At 31.8% G+C, this 20,475-nt stretch overlaps 6 protein-coding genes across 8 annotated transcripts; 4 read left to right on the top strand and 2 right to left on the bottom strand.

Moving 5' to 3' along the window:
* The first annotated feature begins 72 nt into the window (after positions 1-72).
* LOC145939448 (nucleoporin Nup43-like) lies at positions 73-1,943 on the top strand. The gene is made up of 7 exons (XM_083043764.1): positions 73-261; positions 398-502; positions 592-716; positions 805-926; positions 1,047-1,198; positions 1,300-1,546; positions 1,627-1,943. The coding sequence occupies exons 1-7, from the start codon at positions 148-150 to the stop codon at positions 1,797-1,799; spliced, it is 1,038 nt and encodes a 345-aa protein (XP_082899890.1). The 5' UTR covers positions 73-147; the 3' UTR covers positions 1,800-1,943.
* A 339-nt stretch (positions 1,944-2,282) lies between these two features.
* Positions 2,283-7,017, top strand: LOC145939445 (putative pre-mRNA-splicing factor ATP-dependent RNA helicase PRP1). The gene is made up of 9 exons (XM_083043760.1): positions 2,283-2,445; positions 2,950-3,308; positions 3,568-4,262; positions 4,349-4,579; positions 4,692-4,911; positions 5,164-5,286; positions 5,378-5,568; positions 5,705-5,867; positions 5,974-7,017. Exons 1-9 carry the CDS (start codon positions 2,393-2,395, stop codon positions 6,099-6,101), a joined length of 2,163 nt encoding a protein of 720 aa, XP_082899886.1. The 5' UTR covers positions 2,283-2,392; the 3' UTR covers positions 6,102-7,017.
* A 663-nt stretch (positions 7,018-7,680) lies between these two features.
* Rangap (Ran GTPase activating protein) lies at positions 7,681-10,558 on the top strand. Of its 2 annotated transcripts, none has more exons than XM_083043763.1 (5): positions 7,681-8,159; positions 8,421-8,840; positions 8,919-9,703; positions 9,780-9,884; positions 10,119-10,558. In XM_083043763.1, the coding sequence occupies exons 1-5, from the start codon at positions 8,054-8,056 to the stop codon at positions 10,338-10,340; spliced, it is 1,638 nt and encodes a 545-aa protein (XP_082899889.1). In that variant the 5' UTR covers positions 7,681-8,053; the 3' UTR covers positions 10,341-10,558. The 2 variants fall into 2 exon arrangements, with proteins under 2 accessions (XP_082899889.1, XP_082899888.1); XM_083043762.1 differs by having other exon boundaries at positions 7,684-8,159; positions 9,780-10,007; positions 10,119-10,557.
* A 302-nt stretch (positions 10,559-10,860) lies between these two features.
* On the bottom strand, positions 10,861-14,486 carry LOC145939451 (phosphatidylserine lipase ABHD16A). Its single transcript, XM_083043768.1, has 11 exons — positions 14,149-14,486; positions 14,005-14,058; positions 13,532-13,842; positions 12,919-13,103; positions 12,721-12,835; positions 12,513-12,648; positions 12,111-12,275; positions 11,906-12,033; positions 11,573-11,769; positions 11,334-11,485; positions 10,861-11,254 (listed from the first exon to the last, which is right to left on the bottom strand). Exons 1-11 carry the CDS (start codon positions 14,236-14,238, stop codon positions 11,150-11,152), a joined length of 1,638 nt encoding a protein of 545 aa, XP_082899894.1. The 5' UTR covers positions 14,239-14,486; the 3' UTR covers positions 10,861-11,149.
* A 552-nt stretch (positions 14,487-15,038) lies between these two features.
* Positions 15,039-17,341, top strand: Mbf1 (multiprotein bridging factor 1). Of its 2 annotated transcripts, none has more exons than XM_083043770.1 (4): positions 15,039-15,407; positions 15,515-15,566; positions 16,479-16,654; positions 16,766-17,341. In XM_083043770.1, the coding sequence occupies exons 1-4, from the start codon at positions 15,333-15,335 to the stop codon at positions 16,919-16,921; spliced, it is 459 nt and encodes a 152-aa protein (XP_082899896.1). In that variant the 5' UTR covers positions 15,039-15,332; the 3' UTR covers positions 16,922-17,341. The 2 variants fall into 2 exon arrangements, with proteins under 2 accessions (XP_082899896.1, XP_082899897.1); XM_083043771.1 differs by having other exon boundaries at positions 15,040-15,407; positions 16,494-16,654.
* Positions 17,342-17,607: 266 nt separating this feature from the next.
* Positions 17,608-19,256, bottom strand: Prosbeta6 (proteasome beta6 subunit). Its single transcript, XM_083043769.1, has 4 exons — positions 19,020-19,256; positions 18,687-18,876; positions 18,336-18,572; positions 17,608-17,858 (listed from the first exon to the last, which is right to left on the bottom strand). The coding sequence occupies exons 1-4, from the start codon at positions 19,115-19,117 to the stop codon at positions 17,673-17,675; spliced, it is 711 nt and encodes a 236-aa protein (XP_082899895.1). The 5' UTR covers positions 19,118-19,256; the 3' UTR covers positions 17,608-17,672.
* Between the last annotated feature and the right edge of the window lie 1,219 nt (positions 19,257-20,475).

Raw genomic sequence — 20,475 nt, 5'->3', positions numbered from 1 at the left:
AAATTAGAACATACAGAAAATATTGTGAAATTAGCTTAATAAATACATTCATGCGCATGCGCAATGATAATGTTTCGGCGGGCAATTCAGTCAGCTGATTCAATTGTGAGATACTCGACTCTTGTTTTACTCTGATTTTATGCAGAAATGGACGAGAACGTACAAGGAACATTCGTATCTGAGAAAATTTCCAAAATAAGGTGGCAACATAGAGATTTTGCAGAAGCAAAGAATTTCTTAACCGGAAGCTGGGATAACCCGGTGAGCTAATATTTGCTATACTTAACCTAAATTTAAGCTTCTACTCTCATTTAGTTTTCAGTAATTAATAATAGATAAATCAAGTGATTTTATTCAGTAAGTGCGAGTAATTTTGTTTGTCAATTTTATTTTATAGGTAAATAAAATAACGTATTGGACATTTAGGACAAATTATGATGAAGAACCATCACCTATAGTCTTATCATCATACTCATTCCTTGGGGATGTTACTGAATTGAAAGTACGATATATCATTCTTTTATGATAAAAATATTATTATAGTTATTTTTCTTGTGCATTAAAAGTTCTAATAAAATGTAATTTTTTTAGTTCATCAGCAATGATTTCTTTGTGGCCTCCTCATCTTTGGGTTCAGTAAGATTACTGCAAGTTGATGAAGATATTTGTGCTGAATTTAAGGAACACATGGCATGGGAGTTTATACATAGTTTTAAGTAAGTAAAAAACCTTGAATAAATTGGTTTTGTTCAACTTTAAAGCCAAAATATTATTAAATAAATTTTTAATAATATATTTTTACAGAACATCAGATTATGCTTCTTGCACTGCATTATCTACTTTCGAGCAGGACATAGCTTCCGTAGGAGAAGATGGGAAGCTTAATCTTCTTACATCTATAGAGAAAAAACCAGTTAGGATTATTGGTAAATGCTACAATGTTGCAAAAAATATATATTAATATAGTATATTTATAATATAGTTATATATAATTCAGTTATTATAAGAAAGTTATTATTAAAAAATTTGTCATTATTTTTTATCAGAAAATGCTGATAGCTGCTCCATATATTGCGTCAATTTTTTAAAACACAATGAAGTACTTACGGGAAATTCAAGAGGACACATGAAGGTTTGGGATTTAAGAAACGATCGAGATATACCTGCATCCACTTTCATGCTTTCTGATCAAGTTAAAGTAAGTTGCGAAAGTTGTGTATTATTTCCAATAACTTTTTTAATGTACAAATCTCTTTAATACCTTGAAACAATATTTTAAATATGAAAACGTTTTTATAGACAGCAGCTACAAGTATTACGCATCATCCTACACAAAGGCACATTGTGGTCGCTGGTGGAGACGACGGCAGTTTAACTGTATGGGATTTAAGGCAAAATACTTATCCAATGTCGCAACTCAATGCACATGCCAAAGCCGTTAGTGAAATACTTTTCCATCAAGACAGGCCTGATAATCTTTTCACTTGTTCTGTCAGTGGAGAATTGTGGCATTGGAATAACGTGCAGAGTTCAAAACTAAAACTTGGTGAGTTTTAATTAATTATTAATATGACATTACACATAAAAAGCTGATTTTAACATTCTGTTTTTTGTGATACGATTCAGATTCTGCAGATACACATTGGTTAAATACAATTAGCGCAAATGGAAAAGTTAATGTGACTTCATTATGTGCTGCTATGCATAAACCGATAAATAGTATTGATATTAACAGGTCAACGCTACTCTTTGGATGCGACAATGAAGCAATGTATATTGTAAGAAATGTACTTGTCTAACAATAATCTGTGTGAATATATATTGTTTTGATATCTTTATATTATGCTTAATAACAACACACATAAATACAACACACACACATACAACCTATTCTTTTGTAAGGAATATTAATTATTTTTTCCAAATATACATATATAAAATTATCTTATTACCTAAGTTGATTTTTTCTTGTCAAAAAGTTAATTAGATTTTTATTGAATATTATATAATTTTATTTTTAATTAGATCTTTATTGTATTTTGAGAAATTAATTAGATATTTTAATAAAAATTTTTATTGTTGAAAGCTATTTATCACTATTTATTCACATAATAAATTTACTTGAGATTTATTTAATGGGCATGATTTATCAATAGGCGAATTTATTTTTATGAAAATTGCTTTCCTTTTATTTCTGTACGCATCGCGTACAAAAAAAAACGTGCTCATCCACGCCGATCGCAGCGCCATCTGCTGCCATCTACCGCTACCACAAAGACAGGAAGCTTCGGAACCGCTGCTGGCGCTTGCTTGCCATTTTGACTGACGCCTTGCCTGAAAATTTCGTAAACAGTTTTAGCTTCTGCTCTACATTTGAGGTGACGAGAACGTTATGTCGAAGCGTAGGATCGAGGTCGTGGACCCTTACGTCAAGCGAAAAGCCACGTGAGTGCACCAGCGTGTTTTACCTTATTTCGGGCGACGCGACGACGGATCTGTCGATCCAGTCCCCGTGTGCCATGTGCAATTATTCGCGGCATTATCGGGCTGTACAACATTCGTCAGAATTTATCCGTAGCATTTATCTCTTCACACGCGCGTAGATATTGTTTATAAATTATAGCGAGTCAAGATCCTTCTCGTCACTCGGCGACGAGGAAGACTCGTTCCGCTACTTTATGGGTTCTCAACTGTGCTTCGCTTCGCGATTTTGCAATTGTAAAAGACGAAAGACGCATCTTTAATCACTTCGTCGGTCAGCGCGTACCAAGAATTTTGTACGCATCATCGAAATTTTATCATTAAATTTTGCATATCTTAATTATCGCAAAACTACTCTATTTTGTACAGAAATATTTTTTTCGATGCGTGTGCAATCGATCTGCATGCGCCTATTGAAAAGATGGTCATTCATGTGTTTAGAAAAATGTCACAATAATCATTTTACAGGGACGGCTCAACGTCCAACAATGCGACCACAACCGCAGCATCCACAGCGACGAAGAGCCAAGTGCAGTTCAATCCATACACTATGCTGCCATACACACCGAGATACTACGAGCTTTACAAGAAAAGGATAACTCTGCCTGTATTCGAGTATCGTACGGATTTTGTGAGATTGTTATCTCAGCATCAATGTATTGTTCTTGTTGGAGAGACAGGTTCTGGTAAAACTACACAGATACCACAATGGTGTGTAGAGTATTCAAGAAGTATCGGAAACAAAGGAGTCGCCTGTACATCACCAAGGAGAGTAGCAGCTATGAGCGTAGCTCAAAGAGTTTCAGAAGAAATGGATGTTGCCTTAGGTAATTTATATATATATATATATATATATATATATATATATATATATATAATTGTGTATTATATTAAAAATTAAAAAACATGTTTTACTATTGATTTTTTTATATTTACAATTATATATATTACAAAGTTTACAAAGATGCTAAACAATTTTGATTTTTTCTTTCAAGTTTATTTTATCTTTGATGAAAATCGTGTAGTATTATATTTAAAAACAATATAGCGCAATAATAAATTAAAATTTACATAATTTATTAACAGGCCAAGAAGTAGGATATAGTATCCGTTTTGAAGATTGTAGTTCACCAAGGACTGTGCTAAAGTATATGACCGATGGTATGTTACTTCGTGAAGGCATGTCTGATCCCATGCTGGATGCATACCAAGTGATACTGCTCGATGAAGCTCATGAAAGAACATTAGCTACCGATTTGCTTATGGGTGTTTTGAAAGAAGTGATCAAGCAAAGACCAGATTTGAAACTTGTGATTATGAGTGCCACTTTGGACGCCGGAAAGTTTCAACAATATTTCGACAATGCACCACTTATGAATGTACCTGGTAGAACACATCCAGTTGAGATATTTTATACACCCGAGCCAGAAAGGGATTATTTGGAAGCTGCAATTCGAACTGTCATTCAAATCCAAATGTGCGAAGAAATTGCTGGGGATCTTTTATTGTTTTTAACTGGTCAAGAGGAAATTGAGGAAGCTTGCAAGAGAATTAAAAGAGAAATGGACAACTTGGGACCCGAAGTCGGTGAATTAAAGTGTATACCATTATATTCAACGTTACCGCCGAATCTTCAACAGAGAATATTCGAACCAGCTCCGCCTACGAAACCTAACGGTGCTATAGGTCGTAAAGTCGTAGTCTCGACTAATATTGCAGAAACATCGTTGACTATCGATGGGGTTGTTTTCGTGATAGATCCTGGTTTTGCCAAACAGAAAGTAAATATAGTACCAATTTTTTATTGAGAATTCTGTTATATCATTATAGATTTATTATTAATATCGAAATATTTTTTTGTTGATAGGTGTACAATCCCAGAATTCGTGTCGAGTCTCTTTTAGTATCGCCTATTAGTAAGGCTTCAGCACAACAACGAGCCGGTCGTGCTGGAAGAACAAGACCTGGAAAATGTTTCAGATTGTACACAGAAAAGGCATACAAAAATGAAATGCAGGATAATACCTATCCTGAGATTTTGCGTTCCAATCTTGGGAGTGTCGTATTGCAATTGAAGAAACTTGGTATCGATGATCTGGTGTGTTTATTAATAGTATTGTATTATTAAAATGATAGATTCATTATTTCGATTAAGGATAACAATTTTATATTTTTTTAAATTACTGATCTTGTTGCATATGATTTTACAGGTACATTTTGATTTTATGGATCCACCTGCACCTGAAACCCTTATGAGAGCTTTGGAACTTCTAAATTATTTGGCAGCTCTTGACGATGATGGAAACTTGACAGATCTTGGCGCAGTGATGGCGGAATTTCCATTGGATCCTCAATTAGCAAAAATGCTTATAGCTTCTTGCAATCATAATTGCAGCAATGAAATACTCAGCATTACAGCTATGCTCTCAGGTAACGTACCAAGGTTTGCCGTACGCGATAAATACCGTATAACAATAGTTAATAATATTTATTTTATACTGTGTTAATATTTTTATCTTATTTTTATCTATCTAAATTATTAGTCTCAATAATCAATAGTTCTCAATCTTGTTATAAAAATTATATGTAAAATATATGAGAATTTTAAAAGAGTAAAATATAATAGAGTTTGAATCGTGGTAAGATGACATGGTAGTATATTGATGATTGACATGGTATTAGTCCCACAGTGTTTTGTGAGACCAAACGAATCGAAGAAGGCTGCGGATGATGCAAAAATGAAATTTGCACATATTGATGGTGATCATTTAACGCTACTTAACGTATATCATTCCTTCAAACAACGTAAGTATTTATTTATTATTATTTATTTATTATTATTATTATAGTTATTATTTTATGAGATATTAATACTTCTACATATTTTTGTGTGCAGATATGGATGATGTCCAATGGTGTTACGATAATTATGTCAATTATCGATCATTAAAGAGTGGAGATAATGTAAGACAACAATTGAGCAGAATAATGGACAGATTTGTATTAAAACGCACTTCAACCGACTTCAACTCAAAAGATTATTACATTAATATCAGGAAAGCTCTTGTTAATGGGTTTTTCATGCAGGTAATTTAACATGATAACAGATAATTTAAAACAAATATATAAAACATAATTTAATATCAGGTTGTATATTAATTTCTCTCTTTATCTCTCTTATACTGTTTCTCCATTTTACATTTTATTTTTATTATATGAATAGGTAGCACATTTAGAGAGAACAGGACATTATCTAACTATTAAGGATAATCAAGTAGTGCAGCTTCATCCAAGCAGTTGTTTGGATCACAAACCAGAATGGGTTATCTATAATGAATTTGTGCTTACTACTAAAAATTATATCAGAACTGTCACTGACATTAAACGTAAGTTTTTTTATTATATAATTGTTATATACCGAGTGCATATTAATTTTTTTCTACTTAATTGACTTAAGATAATTTTTCTTATTAAGTTTTTGTCTTTTTACAGCTGATTGGTTGCTCATGATAGCGCCACAATATTATGATCTACAAAATTTCCCTCAGTGTGAAGCAAAACGACAATTAGAAATGATTCAGGCAAAACTAGATTCAAAGCAGTATCAGGAAGGCTTCTAACCTCTATATACTTTAGACATGTTTGAAAACTGTCGAGAGTATTCAGTCAATCTGCTTCTGTCATGCATAATGAATTTTGGCACTTTTTCACGCATCAAAGTTACATCACATATAAAACATTGTGAGGAGTCACTTTCTGTTCTTCATTTAAGATACAGAACAAATATATTAAAACCTTTAAATTTTTATACAAGCTTAACAGTAGCTTGTGTAATGTAAAATTGAATATTTGAATACTTTCAATGCTTAAGCTCCAAAAAAGGATTAAAAATGGACAATTAGCTTGAGACGCAGCAAAAAAGCATAGTTAATCAATAAAAAGATTATTTATGTACATTTAAGAGAAAATTTAGTTTTTAAGTAATTTTTAATATAATAGAATTCACATTAATCTACGTTTACATTCGGACGCATTTGGTATGTCGCTGTAATAGTTTAATTTACTATATAAATTTATTATATTTACATTCAATGTAGATATAATAGGTAATTTTTGTATTAAATGTTGACTATATATTGTGAAGGAGTATAAAATGGCCACTTTAAGAATAGTTAAAAATTAATTTTTTCATATTTGCCTAAAATTCTGTAAAAGAAAACTTTGACTTTTGCTAATATTAGCATATTGTTCTCTCTCTTTCTCACTCTTTGGTATGCTAAATAGAACTTGATGTTTTTTATTCTTTTAATTTATAAAAAATGTGTAACATATATGGCATTTCTGAATAAAATGGAAAGATCATAGAGAATTTATACAGAGAGAGAAAATGGTATATGTTTATTATAAATTTCGATTTTACAACATTAACTTTTATCTAAATTAGAAAAGATAGAGAGAGCAAAACTAAAGAGATAACAAAGAGAAGTACAGTTATTGAACACACATACCACGTAGATCTAAAAAAAAAAAATCAAATCACTGAAAAAAACTATAATATATATTAGTATAAATCAAAGCAAAGATAAAAAAGAAAACCAATATGCTGTGGCTACAGATTATGAAAAGTAACATTCAGTGTAATAAAACACTTTTATTAGCACCTGAAAGAGCATGTGAATTTGATTCTATATGTTTATTGTTCATCATTGATATTCTATACATATTAACAATAAATATATGGATTTTGTTTTAAAGAAGAAAATTCAAGTAATTGTCACTCGATTGTTTTGAATTTTCTATAATTCATATCATAGTTATAATCAGCACATCTGTTTCTTTTACCGAGGATATAATAAAATACTTTTTCGATTTTGTAAATAAACGTGCGAAAAAATTAAAAGATCTTGTGAAAATGTGAAACAAATTACAATTAATGTTTTATTGCAGTATATCATTTCATTGCAATAAATTGGAAATTTATATATCAATAATTATTACTAATTATTAAGCATATATATCGCACATATCTCTATAATATATTAATTTAATTAAATAATATATTAACAAATCTTTTTTTTAAATATGTATAAGAAACAAAATTCTTAATCGTTATAATTATCTCCAGTATTATTATTAATGTATGTATAATATTTTATTTTTACATTATCTAAATATATATCTTTATCAGATAAAATTCAAGCAAAAAATGACGAACTTGTAAAAAAAATGCACTTTACTCTTTAATTTATGATTGGCGTAGCTTTTAGATTATGAATAGATATAAGAGTATACACCAATCACGAATAGCTGATCAATGAGAAGCGTCTCTTTTTGGTGTTATAACGATAGGAATTTTCTTTCCGACATGTGGCGTAAGTTGGTAGAGGTTTCCCGCGCACGTAATTTACGTTTACCATTGTTTACCACTTTTGGAAACGTGCGGTGCATAGTGATATGAATGCGATATCAATAAGATAAATCTGTTAGTACTTGTCACTGTTCGGCAGCATATATCGAAGGATTATCAATAAGGATCATTTTATAAAATCTTGGTGATATACACACGGACAATATGTTCAGTCTGAGCGAAATTAGCGAACAACTGAAAGATGTCAGCCGAAAGTCGGTTGGCGTCTCTTTTGCCGGTCAATCGCTCGTATTAGACACCGCAAATGATGGTAAGATAATAGAATTTAGCCTCAAATATCATAATAGAATTTATTTATATATATCTATTTTTCGGCATTTTTTTCACACATATATGTGCACGCAAAGCATGAGGTTATGTAAACAATTATGAAAACAATTCAACTTCTTTAGCTTATAAAATACTACAACTATTTTTTTACCAAATTTTACTTGTCTACAAATGTGAATTCTATGCAATGTCAATAATATGCAATTTATCAGTGGGTTTTATGTTTTTTTTTACAATACAGCTCTTAAAGTGGTGGAAGCAATAAAGGCATGTCCATGCTTGAACTACTTGGATTTAGAAGGAAATACGCTGGGTACACCAGCTGCGGAGGCTATAGCCGATGCATTAAAAGAGAAGGGAGCGCCATTGAAAATAGCTTTATGGAAGGATATGTTCACTGGTCGTTTGAAAACAGAAATTCCAAAAGCACTTGAATTTCTAGGAACAGCATTGTGCACAGCAGGTAGCCGGCTTACTGAACTTGATTTGAGTGACAATGCTTTTGGTCCAATTGGTATTCAGGGGCTAGCAAATCTGTTGACGTCGAGTCCATGCTATACTCTTCAGGAATTGAGATTGAATAATAATGGTCTTGGTATATCAGGTGGAAAAATGTTAGCTAAGGCATTGGAAAAGTGTCTTGAGAATAGTTCCAAAGAAGGTGAGATATTACAGAATATAAATATATAATTATATATATTCCACAATATGTATATTCATGAAATGTATTTTATTATAGGTGCACCACTTGCTTTGAAAGTTTTCATTGTTGGTAGAAATCGTTTAGAAAATGAGGGTGCACAAGTATTAGCATCTGTATTTGAAAAACTGAAGACATTAGAGGAAGTTGTGATGCAACAAAATGGGATATACCATATAGGTATCGCGGCAATTGCGAAGGGATTAGCCGCCAATCCTAATTTGCGAGTATTAAATTTGAATGATAATACGATCGGATTGAAAGGGGCTAAAGCGCTCGCTAAAGTTTTACCAATTTTCCGAGGTCTCGAGGAATTAAATCTCGGAGATTGTTTACTAAAGACTAAAGGGACTTTAGTTTTAGCAGAGACATTAGAGATTCACGGCAATCATACATTTCTTCAATATCTAGATTTAAGTAATAATGAACTACGTGCGGACGCTGGAAATGCTATTGCTAAAGCTACACATGATAAAACTCTTTTGACGAATTTACAGTTAGATGGCAATTGTTTTGGAACGGAAGGACGCGAAAGTCTTCGACAAATTCTTACAAAGTTGGAAAGAGTTGACGCATTAAATTCTTTAGATGAAGATTATACTGAAGATGAGGAAGAGGAGGAAGATAATGATGATGAAGAGAAAACGAGTGAATGTGAAAGCGATAATAATGAGGATGAGACAAATGACGAAGATAAGAGTGTGCAAGATAATGTTGCACAAAGTACAATTATAACAGTAGCAGAATTTTTTAAATCACCAACAGGTGAAAAGCTATTACTATTGCAAGGTGATAATGTACAAGCTTTCATTGATCATGCAACGGTATGTATTAAGATGTATTAGCATCAGTATATATTTAGTCATATTTCTACTTATATATTTATACTTTTTGTTCCAGAACTTGGCGAATCAGTCTAATGCAACTACAGAACAGAAATTTCTAGAGGAGCTTTTGCGGATAACCATGAAAGTATCAGCATTATGCGGTAGTGGTTACATGAATGTGAGAATAAAAGCAGAATTCTTATCGGATGCTTTGTATGCAAAGCTATTTTCTTATGCAATAGAGAATAACCAAATCTTGAATTTGAATAATGGATTACTAGTAAATCTTGGCTTAATAAAAGTAAGACAAATAATGAGAAATAAAAAAAAATATATATATATATATTTATTTGTTTCCTTTATATTCATATAAAGGAAACAATAAAGCAAATAACAATTGTCTATCTTTTAGGGTGAAAACAAAAACAGTGGTAAAATTGATTGGAATTTAGAAGGATGTTTTAAAGCTTTGGAAAAGATTACTCAGAGGGACTATTTTCTCGCACAAACAAGAAGTATGTTAAAAATATTTCTAGAACGACCAGTGAAGACTGGTCGTGCGAATGTAATAGATCCATTTCAAGATTCTAAAGCTGATCTTAAAGTTATCCTGGACAACATTCAAGTTACATAAATTTATCTGGAATTATTTTATTGAGTATGATATATATAGTTATTTATTTTTATACATTATGTGGAAAATAGAATATTTTGTGTAATCATTTTGAATTAGGATGTGTCATTATAGGAATCCTGCAAAATCTATAGGTAAATAATCTTTATGATTTTAAAACAAAATTGTGTACTTTTAATATTAAACTTTTTTTTAGTACAAATATGGCTTGTAACTTTTACCATCTTTATGTTATACTTTTATAGTTTTACTTTTTTTTATTAAAAAATTAGATATAAATAATAATTATATAATAATTAAATTATGTTTAAAATTAAAAATACATTTATTATATCTTACATGATGTATATTCATTTCAGAGTTGATAACTTTCCATTTAATAATAAAATAATACATATTATACATATATAATATTTAATATTGTATAGCTATTATTTTTTAAAATAATGTGAAGAAACATCAAAATTCAATTTCTTAATATTTATACTGTAATAAAAATAATTTTTTATACATAGGAATATTTGATGATGTGCAACTTCAACATTTTGTATAATCAATTTGAAAAAAATGCAAGTAATCACTAAATCAGAATGTTTATTGTGAATGAAAAATGAGATATCTAGTACATATAACATTTTTTTCAACAATTTGCCAAAGATTGAGTATATTAATATGAAATAAATAATGCTTGTGTATGTGTGTTAATTAAAACTTAATGAAATGCACTGAGGATTGTTTTGCTTGCTCGTATTTATATGAATAAGAAAAGCTGTTGAAAAGCTTTTGACTTTTAGGACATATCAAGAAATCTACTTTACAGTGATTGTAGATGCTGGGTCCCAACCCGGATGAAAAAGGTCAACAGTTAACGGGATGCAGTGCGATGATGATTGGTCTTTCATGTACATTGTTGCCTGGAAAACACGAAATAACATACAAATTACAATATTGTTTTTTTAATTTTAAATTTATCTTTGCATATGTAATACGTACAAGAAAAACGGTCAACTGCAATTTTGTCTTCATATTACAGTCTTGTCCTAAAGTAGATGGATAACTTACTACCCCATCATTTTTTCGTATATCAGCTGCTATCAGCTCTAAACAACGCTTTTCGTCTACTCTTGACGATTCCAATATCGATGCTGCAATAAATATGAAAATCGATTTAATAATGCATTTTTTTCAATCAAGAGCTACTTAAACAGCATTGCTATTATTCAATTTCTTACCTCTATCAGAAGCTTCAGCAGATAAGAACCTCGACAGGACAGTTCCAGATTCGGAGGTTTCAGAAAATAGATGTGGATAACGTCGAAGAAGCAGTTTTGTTAATAACATATTGCCGCGATTTCCAGCTAAGCTGTTATTAGGTATACAAACAATCTCGTCGTCTGTTCTTCTCACCAACAATACAGTCCCATTATATCTATCAATTAAAAAGAAAAAAAAAATACAATGCATAGAGATATACATATATATATATATATATATATATATATATATATATATATATATATATATATATGATACTCTACTAATACTTATATCATTGTAGAATATACCTGTTCAATTGTTCTGCTATATTTAAATTGAAGTAACTTCTGATTATATTGCGGACTAAACCTTCTAGGGATGGTGCCATTGTTTTAATAGCTAATGGAAGTACATCATCAAATGTAGCATCTAAAATCTGCAGCATATAATTTGTGTTAATTTATAAAATTGTGCATGCAGAATCAAATGTAATATCACTAAATATAATACTACCAAGCTATGAATAGAAGGATAATTCATAGCAGTCCAGGTAGCGGTATATCCTCCGATACTCCATCCATACAGGATAATACGTTCCTCAGGAAACTTTAGATGCTCAATCGCAAAGCGCATTATACAATCGACGGTATTTTCTTCTTGGTCTGGATACGGTGCGCCCTTTGTGGTAATTATTTACCGTTACTGTTATACGAGATACAATCGATCCCGAAGGAAAAGACTTGCCATTATTCCATACATAACTTTGCATTTACTGTCTTATATGTGAATAATAACTGCAAAATTTTGGCAAAGTTTCATTGTTGCAATAATAAACTTTTATGACAGAGTAACAGCAATTCTTCTCCTCAGATTGTAAAATATACATAAAATTTACTTCTCTGTATATATACTTACAGTACTGCCGCCGAAACCCGGATGATTCCAGCCTAATACCGAATAGCCCTTATTTAAAGGAGTCGATATAATACCTGTTTCATAGAAACCACAGTTTCCTTCGCAACTTATGACTAATATATCGCCATTAGCATTTCTGCAAAAACTGCACATTAGATAACGATTTATAAGATACAATAGCTACTGATAAAGTTATTGTTTACATTACTTGTTGCGTCGATCGACGAATATTGCATCAATTTGATTTTTATCAATTGTCATCAGCTTAAATCTTTCTCCACCTTGTTTTATCAAATCTATTCTTCCCTTCAATAATGTAGAGCCTTTAACATAGTGATCTTGAGTAGTATATAGCATAAGATATATATATATATATATATATATAAATATAGTAATAATATTTTACCGAGTGCCCAGCTGATAATAGATACACTGCCAGGATAAATCAATTTGATTGCAAAAGTATGCGCTACTACATAAGAAAGTAATTTACATGGTATGGCAAATAAGAAATCTTTGCCGCTTTGACGTCTCAGACGCCCACTAGCTTTTGCAATCTTTTCTAGTGTTAATTTGTCTCTAATTTTATCACTAAAACAAATATAAATTTTATATATATATATATATATATATATATATATATACACACATACATATATAAGTTGTCTTAAAATCTCTTAGAGTCAAAATTTAAGCTTGATATTTCTTTAATTAACACGTAAAAACCAATTTTTTTCAAGTTTTTTTCAAATAAAATAAAATAAAATGTTTATTATTAAAATTTAAATAGATTTCACTTTTCTGTAGTATTTAATATCTTTAATTAAGAGATATTTTTAATATTAAACTATTAAAAGCTTGTAGAAGCCACTAAAAATGGCATCAAAAGTTATTGCTATACACGGTATATATATTCATTAAAAAATTCATCAAATTAAAAAATTTGATACTGAAGTAAAAGTTTGAGAGAGATTTTAGGACACCCTATATAGTTATTATTAAAAGGATATGTGTCTAACCCTTTTAATTCCGAAATATCAAAATCTACAGGCCATGCCCAAAATTCAAAGTCATATTTACGAAGATCCTGTTTTATTCTTCCATCGTACTGTAAATGAGCCTCGTTTAAGATTTCTACAAATTTTACATAATGGGGGTTGTTAGCTCTGGAGTAACCACGTGCAGCTAACGAAGCAATGAGAAGCGCACCGGCACCAGCTGCCAATTTACTCAAACAAAAGACATTGTCTGTCAAGGAATAACTACGTTGATACATAAACGTAGCGATAAGTGGTACAGCATAAAGACTTATGGACCATATCGCTGCAAACTGTAACAATGCAAAAACAATTTGTAAGCCTTTTACAATCTAATATATCCCTATAATTATAAGTAATACAAAAATACGATTAAATTGAGGTGTGAAACTTGAAGATTACGTTTGCACATAGATACCCAGAAGATGTTTGAAATTATTTTGCGGAACACTTACGGAAATCACAATTTGATCGCCCCATCGTTCCAAGTTCTTCGGCTCGTACGATTTCTGTAATTTAATTTACGTACGCATAACCTCAATATATCTTAAGTGCTAAGAACGCTGAATAAGTATACACCTGTACGTAGGTGTACTTACGTCAACCAGACGACCGATCCACGTTACTTCGTATATCTTGAAAAGCCGCGGACTGAATGTACACTTCCATAGAGACCTGATTGAGGACATTTCGCGCGATCTTCACGCAATCAGTTCGATCTCGTCGTATATACAAATATATATGTTACACTGCGGAGTCCCGATGCGGATCAAATTCTCAGGCCGTACACATGACACATCGATGCGAGAAAGTGTGAAACATGTATCCGACTTCTACCACGTCCGTCGAACAAGCGCCTCAGCTAGATAGCCGGATTAATTCTCGCGAGAGAAATTTTTATTCCTCTTTTGCAACGTTATATAGTTCAATTGGAAATCTATCCTTTTTTTAAGTGCAATCTTAGTAGTATATTGATCTGCATGTGACTGCGAATTTCCAAACTAACCGAGCGGCATTTTACATATATATGATCGATATACCGAAGAAAAAGTATGAACATATATATATATATATATATATATACAATCTCTTTAGTTGCCTCTATTTTTTTAGCAAACATGATAGGTATGTACTATTTTTCCTCTCTCTGTCCTCAAATGTCAAAATTGGTTAGATTTTCATAAACTTTGATGAATGTAAATTATTTCCATTTGTTCTCTATTTTTATTTGTAAGTTTGATATAATTTTTCATTTATGTCAATTCGGCCTATTATGTATAAATATAACGAAAGCAAGACGATCGGTATAAATTTGTAACATTTTTCTGTCAGGATACTATCGAGGAATTTGAAACAGTTAGGCGCTCGAACAGCCGAAAGTTTATTATTATTTTTTGTATCACGATGATTGGGCGCAAATGTGATGAAAATTTAAATCTCAAATTTCGCGGTCGACAGAGCTCGAAGATTGCGCGGATAGCGATCTATCGACCGACAGCACATGGAAAATATAGCGACGTGAACGGAAAAATTGGACGAAATCTACGTGGAGCGTGCAGCGTGCAGCTTATTTCCTTCGAGGCGCGATCTGATGTTGGGGAAATTGCAGCTTCGCGCCGGTCGATCGAGCGGCCGCGTTGCATGACTTTCGGAACGTCCGCGCGAGGAGGAGGAAGAGAACTTGCTGGAAAGCGCAACACGGCGAGCAGCAGAGTGTAGAGAGAGCGAGGCAGCTACTGGGAGAAACGTTTTAACGCGATAACACGCTGACCGTTTTTACAACATGTCAGATTGGGACACCGCGCCTATTACGTTGCGTAAACGCGCTCCAAAATCATCCACGCTCAAAACCGAGAAGGTACAGTGATATCTGTGAGAAATCCGCCAATCTCTCTTTTCCCGGTTGTCCGTATTTGCGTAGTACTGTCGTACGCAATTTCTTAACTGTATGTTTATTATTTACAGGCGGTGAACGACGCTCGACGGCAGGGTTTCACCGTGGAGACACAGGCAAAATGTAAGTGCAATTCTTATCAGCTTTTCTTGCATTCTTTTCCGCCCGGCTGTTTCGGCAAATTGTTCGTCGCGATGTAAACAAAACGGTGCTGGCCACTTTGAGAGCGATAGTTTTGCGTATTATTGCGTGTATATTCTTATCAATGATAACAGCAATTTCAAGTTACATCACAATTTTTTAAGAATAAAATAGGATTTCATTGCAAAGAGAAAAATAATAATTTGTCATGTGTGTATTTTTTTCTTTAAATGAAAATATTTACATCTTGTTACTTTCTTTTTTGTTTTTTTTTTAAATTAAAGAAATATATCATTAGAATTATTGTCATGTCATCATATACACGTATGTTATGTCATAGATAAAAATTTCAAGTTAATTTAAAATTGACATGTTTTATATACAAATTAGATATATACAAGCATGAAGTATTTATTTTAGAAAACAAGTTGATTTATAATACATAAATAATGGGAAGATGTAAAAAAAAAAAACAGAAGGCCTTAAATTAAAATTTAAATGAAATATCTATCACATTCTGATATTATATAGAATAATATGTTAATATTTTGTTACTTAGGCCCTGCGCACAATAGGAAAAATATTAGGAATAGGAATAAATATTAAGCATTAAGCTTCCTGCACAATACAAAACTACAAGCAATAGGAACAGAAAATAGAAAATATTCATCAATAGAAGCAAAGAATATCCATTGTTATCCCCTAATATCTATCTGCTTTTGTTGATGCACGGATATTTTTATTCTCTGTTCTTACTGTCTATACTTTTATATTGTGCAGTAGGCCTAATGGTTAATATTTATTCCTATTCCTAATATTTTTTCTATTGTGCGCAGGGCCTTAGCAGAGGAAGATTTATTTTGTCTTATAATTTTTTTTAATTTTATTGAAAAGATAACAATTCTGTAGGGGGGGGTGGAGCAAACAGACAACACGTAACTACAAAAAACACAGCTAAATTAGACCGTGAAACGGAAGAATTAAAACATGATCAAGTTCCACTTGAACTTGGCAAACTTATCCAACAAGGACGGCAAAACAAAGGATTATCTCAAAAAGATTTAGCTACGGTAAAGTATTTCTGTCTTTATTTATAACTAGAAATTATTTATTATTAGGGAAATAAAAAAGAATATAAATATTTATTATTATTTATAATTTTTACATGTTTTTTTTTACAGAAAGTAAATGAAAAGGCACAAGTAATTAATGACTATGAAGCAGGACGTGGAATACCAAACCAAATGGTCATTGGCAAGATCGAGCGAGTACTTGGAATTAAATTGCGCGGTAAAGATCGCGGCAAACCGTTAACGACCCCCGGGACGAAGAAGTGAATCTCGGGGGAAAACTCTACTTTCGATCTTTATATACTTCCCAAGAAAGAACTGTAAGAAAGATGGTAGAATGGAATGCAACAAACAAACCCCTACTCTTCTTTCCTTTGGTTACATTGATATTGAATGATAAAAATGGGTTATAATTAACTTGCCTTTATGGTAAAAGAAAGATATTTTAGGATATCATGTATGCGAAATAACATACAGTACATACAATGTATACAGTAATATAGTGTAACGTTAAACAAGGCTTATTGAGTTACCTTTGCTTAATCGTTTATATATTATAGATTTTCAAGTGTACATTACTAATACTAATTATGAAATAAGAGCGAAATATGTTTGAATGGCAGAATAAAATTCTTAATTTATGATAAAGTACCCGATATTTGTTCATTGAGCACCATAGTACAGAGAAGTTGTAATGCAAGATTTATTACAAATCTATAAGTACTGATAAGATATCTATATATAAAAGTAGAAATTGTGTATAAATATATATAAAGAATGCCTATTCATATATATATAACACTGTGTATTTGTATCTTTTACACTTTGATTTTTTTTTTTTTACATCAATCTACACATTTAATAATTAGATCTCTCTCCTCTTTCTCTCTTTATTTCACAAAGGACATACTCTTTTCAAGAGTAAAAAGAGAAAAGTTTTAGGAACAAAGGTATTCAGATACTGAAATAACTTTATTTGTGTAATACATAAATAATAAATGTTTTTTCTTACTTTTATTTAATCTCTCCTCAAGGCAAAATAGGAATCTTTAATTCCATCCTTGGTAATCATTTTAATAGTTATTCCATCACCTGTATAAATATCTCTCTCAGCTGCAGAAGTGAAAACATCTTTCAAGATTTTCACAGCCTTTTCTTTAGTCAAAACTGCAGGAGTGACTCCTTCTTGATTCTTGTATCCAATCTAAAGAATAAAAACATTACATCATGAATTTTACTAATTTCTCTCTTAAATATATTTTTGTACATATATAAAATCTTTTAAATATGATTTTAAAAAGATAAAAAAGACTGTAATATAAATACAAAATATGATATAAAAGGGCTGATAAGAGCCCCAGGTACAGATATTAGGTGCAACAAAATTATATTTAAATTCCTCTATACTTATTTTGAACACTTTGATTCTTCCTTTGAATCCTCAGCATATCAAAGGTGAAGGTGCAGAACAGGGACGAACGTCCTGACCACGACAATAAACAAATACCCTTTTCAATATTATTTGTTCATTGCAGGATGTTTGCTCCATTTTTCTCTTCCTTCCTTTGATATACCGAGCATAGTCCAAAGGATCGAAACGTTCTTATCAGCCCTCTTTATACTGTATATATTTTGTAAAGATTAATTATATTTATGTTACCACATTATATAAAACATATACCTGATTATCGAGAAGTGGTTGTAAAAGTGCACCTGCTGAACCACCAGCTCTATATGTAGTTTTCTCACAATGTCCAATTGGATCATAACTGTATAAGCATCCTTTCCCATTCTCATCTAATCCAGCAAGTATATTACTGACGTAATAAGGAAAAAATCTTTTATGATACAGCATTATGGAGAGCATCTGTGCTGCTGCTGGAGTTGTCATTTCTTTTTGATGTTCATGTTGATACATCTAAAGCAAAGATATAAATATTGTATATGCATATGTATAATTTATGATCATATATTTATATAATTGTTTTATGATTTATGTTTAATCTTAATTGAGTGCACAACACATTTGTACCTGCATACGAGCGGACAAGAGACGAGTTAAAGTCAAAGTATCGCACCAGCAACCAGAGCATCCTAAAATGGTGGTGTTTGACAAAGAGAATAATTTATCCTGTTCCCGAGTATAGATCGAAAATCCTGTACTGAGACGTGTATCCGCAGCTATGACACAGAAATCATCTCCTGCGAGAGCCACTACGCTCCTGAAGATAAAATTATATTCTTCATAATATTCTTCAAGAGTACAACGTATTTCATACGAAGGAATGTAAGAAAATAAAAATATTAATTAACAGTATATATAATGAAGATTAGTAAAGAGGTAGGTTATTTTAATTTTACTCACCCTCCATTGTCGGAATAAGGACTGAAGCTCACTTTTCTTGCTCCCTGTACTTCATAATCAGGCAAACCTCCTTTTCCATTTTCTGTTAAAAGAGCCATCGCTGTATCTCGATTATAAAATTTCAACTTTAATCACTGTGAATCTCGTCTCACGTAAAATTGAATGACTCCACAATTTCAAGCAGATACAAGACAGGAACAGGATACAACAATTCCAAAGTGACGCTGTCCGCTGTCGGCGGAGGTCTGGAGGGGGAAACATCGAACGTCATGTTCTTAAAGCCACGTTCACGCTGTAAATACTGAATTAACCAATCAAAATTAGCCGATCTAACCAATCAGGGCAAAGACTTCTTTGTCCTCATTCGTCAATCAAATGCTTTCAGAATTTACAGCGTCACGACAAACGCAGCCTTAAGGCTCATTCAGACAGGACGCGTCAAGCGTCAAGCAGCGAGCAGCAACCATTCAACAACCAATAAGCGAGGTAATATTAGCAATGGCGTAAAAAATATTGCCTCGCTTATTGGTTGCTGCTCGCTGCTTGACGCTTGACGCGTCCTGTCTGAATGAGCCTTTAAGGTGCCTTTTCATGCTGACGCTCGACGCTCATGTTTAGCGTCAAAAGACGTCACGTGACCAAAATTGACGAATTGGTATCTTTATTTTTGGTCACGTGACGTCTTTTGACGCTACAAATGAGCGTCGGGCGTCAGCATGAAAAGGCACCTTTATATTATGAACTTTGCCGCAAGATTCGAGATAGAGAGAATACGAAGAAGAGATGTATTGAAGATATTTTAATCGTGAATTTAATCGTGAAATTTAAATCCGTAAGTTTGTTTCCATTTTTTATTTCTTGCTCTTGCGTTTACCTTTTGCAGAAATATATTTTTCGTTAATAATTTTGATGATTTCCGAAAGATTAAAAGAACAAATTCATGTTATATAATATGCGTATACATACACACATAAGATTTTGTAAGGTTATAACTTTATTAAAAGATGCAAAATTATAATTTTTTATACATTCTATAATTTATGCATTCTATAGATATTAGATGACATTAATACTAATATGTTAATAAAGCAGCTATTATGCCGCCTTGTATAACTCAAAATAATATTTATTTATTTGTTTGTTTGTTTGTTTGTTTGTTTATTTATTTATTTATTTATTTATTTGGTCGAATTGAATCTTCTGTGCCCCAATATAATATTTTTGCGTGATTTTATATGTACATTTTTCGCTTAACAAAACTCTACGTGCCGTTATATATATATTATAGTGTCGGTCTTCAAATGCAGTCTCATCAAGACCGACAGTATAGCAGCACGTAAGTTTGTTAAGCGAAAAATGTACATAAATTCACGCGAAAAATATTATTAGGTACAGAACATTCAGTCCGATCATGTATTGGCACATTTCCAATAATCCAATAGTAATATTGCATATA

The sequence above is a fragment of the Prenolepis imparis genome, unplaced genomic scaffold (genome assembly GCF_030444845.1).
Source record: "Prenolepis imparis isolate NDT839.2.m4 unplaced genomic scaffold, iyPreImpa1.0 SCAF_8, whole genome shotgun sequence".
In the NCBI taxonomy this organism is placed as follows: Eukaryota; Metazoa; Arthropoda; class Insecta; order Hymenoptera; family Formicidae; genus Prenolepis; species Prenolepis imparis.
Note: the sequence above shows the minus strand (reverse complement) of the source record. Positions and strands in the feature narration are given on the sequence as shown.

What these genes read in the sequence shown, in the direction of transcription:
- Prosbeta6 (XM_083043769.1), bottom strand. Translation starts at nt 19,117, where the DNA reads ATGGCTCTTTTAACAGAAAATGGAAAAGGAGGTTTGCCTGATTATGAA. An exon ending in TCTTGTCCGCTCGTATGCAG is followed by an intron (nt 18,573 to 18,686) that starts GTACAAATGTGT and finishes TCTTTGCTTTAG; the next exon opens with ATGTATCAACATGAACATCA. An exon ending in AACCACTTCTCGATAATCAG is followed by an intron (nt 17,859 to 18,335) that starts GTATATGTTTTA and finishes TTTATTCTTTAG; the next exon opens with ATTGGATACAAGAATCAAGA.
- LOC145939448 (XM_083043764.1), top strand. Translation starts at nt 148, where the DNA reads ATGGACGAGAACGTACAAGGAACATTCGTATCTGAGAAAATTTCCAAA. An exon ending in GGGATGTTACTGAATTGAAA is followed by an intron (nt 503 to 591) that starts GTACGATATATC and finishes TAATTTTTTTAG; the next exon opens with TTCATCAGCAATGATTTCTT. An exon ending in GAGTTTATACATAGTTTTAA is followed by an intron (nt 717 to 804) that starts GTAAGTAAAAAA and finishes ATATTTTTACAG; the next exon opens with AACATCAGATTATGCTTCTT.
- Rangap (XM_083043762.1), top strand. Translation starts at nt 8,054, where the DNA reads ATGTTCAGTCTGAGCGAAATTAGCGAACAACTGAAAGATGTCAGCCGA. An exon ending in TGAGAATAGTTCCAAAGAAG is followed by an intron (nt 8,841 to 8,918) that starts GTGAGATATTAC and finishes ATTTTATTATAG; the next exon opens with GTGCACCACTTGCTTTGAAA. An exon ending in TAAATCTTGGCTTAATAAAA is followed by an intron (nt 10,008 to 10,118) that starts GTAAGACAAATA and finishes TCTATCTTTTAG; the next exon opens with GGTGAAAACAAAAACAGTGG.
- LOC145939445 (XM_083043760.1), top strand. Translation starts at nt 2,393, where the DNA reads ATGTCGAAGCGTAGGATCGAGGTCGTGGACCCTTACGTCAAGCGAAAA. An exon ending in CTGGTTTTGCCAAACAGAAA is followed by an intron (nt 4,263 to 4,348) that starts GTAAATATAGTA and finishes TTTTGTTGATAG; the next exon opens with GTGTACAATCCCAGAATTCG. An exon ending in AACTGTCACTGACATTAAAC is followed by an intron (nt 5,868 to 5,973) that starts GTAAGTTTTTTT and finishes GTCTTTTTACAG; the next exon opens with CTGATTGGTTGCTCATGATA.
- LOC145939451 (XM_083043768.1), bottom strand. Translation starts at nt 14,238, where the DNA reads ATGTCCTCAATCAGGTCTCTATGGAAGTGTACATTCAGTCCGCGGCTT. An exon ending in TTCGTCGATCGACGCAACAA is followed by an intron (nt 12,649 to 12,720) that starts GTAATGTAAACA and finishes CAGTTTTTGCAG; the next exon opens with AAATGCTAATGGCGATATAT. An exon ending in TGCAGTTGACCGTTTTTCTT is followed by an intron (nt 11,255 to 11,333) that starts GTACGTATTACA and finishes CGTGTTTTCCAG; the next exon opens with GCAACAATGTACATGAAAGA.
- Mbf1 (XM_083043770.1), top strand. Translation starts at nt 15,333, where the DNA reads ATGTCAGATTGGGACACCGCGCCTATTACGTTGCGTAAACGCGCTCCA. An exon ending in CGTGGAGACACAGGCAAAAT is followed by an intron (nt 15,567 to 16,478) that starts GTAAGTGCAATT and finishes TTTATTGAAAAG; the next exon opens with ATAACAATTCTGTAGGGGGG. An exon ending in CTCAAAAAGATTTAGCTACG is followed by an intron (nt 16,655 to 16,765) that starts GTAAAGTATTTC and finishes TTTTTTTTACAG; the next exon opens with AAAGTAAATGAAAAGGCACA.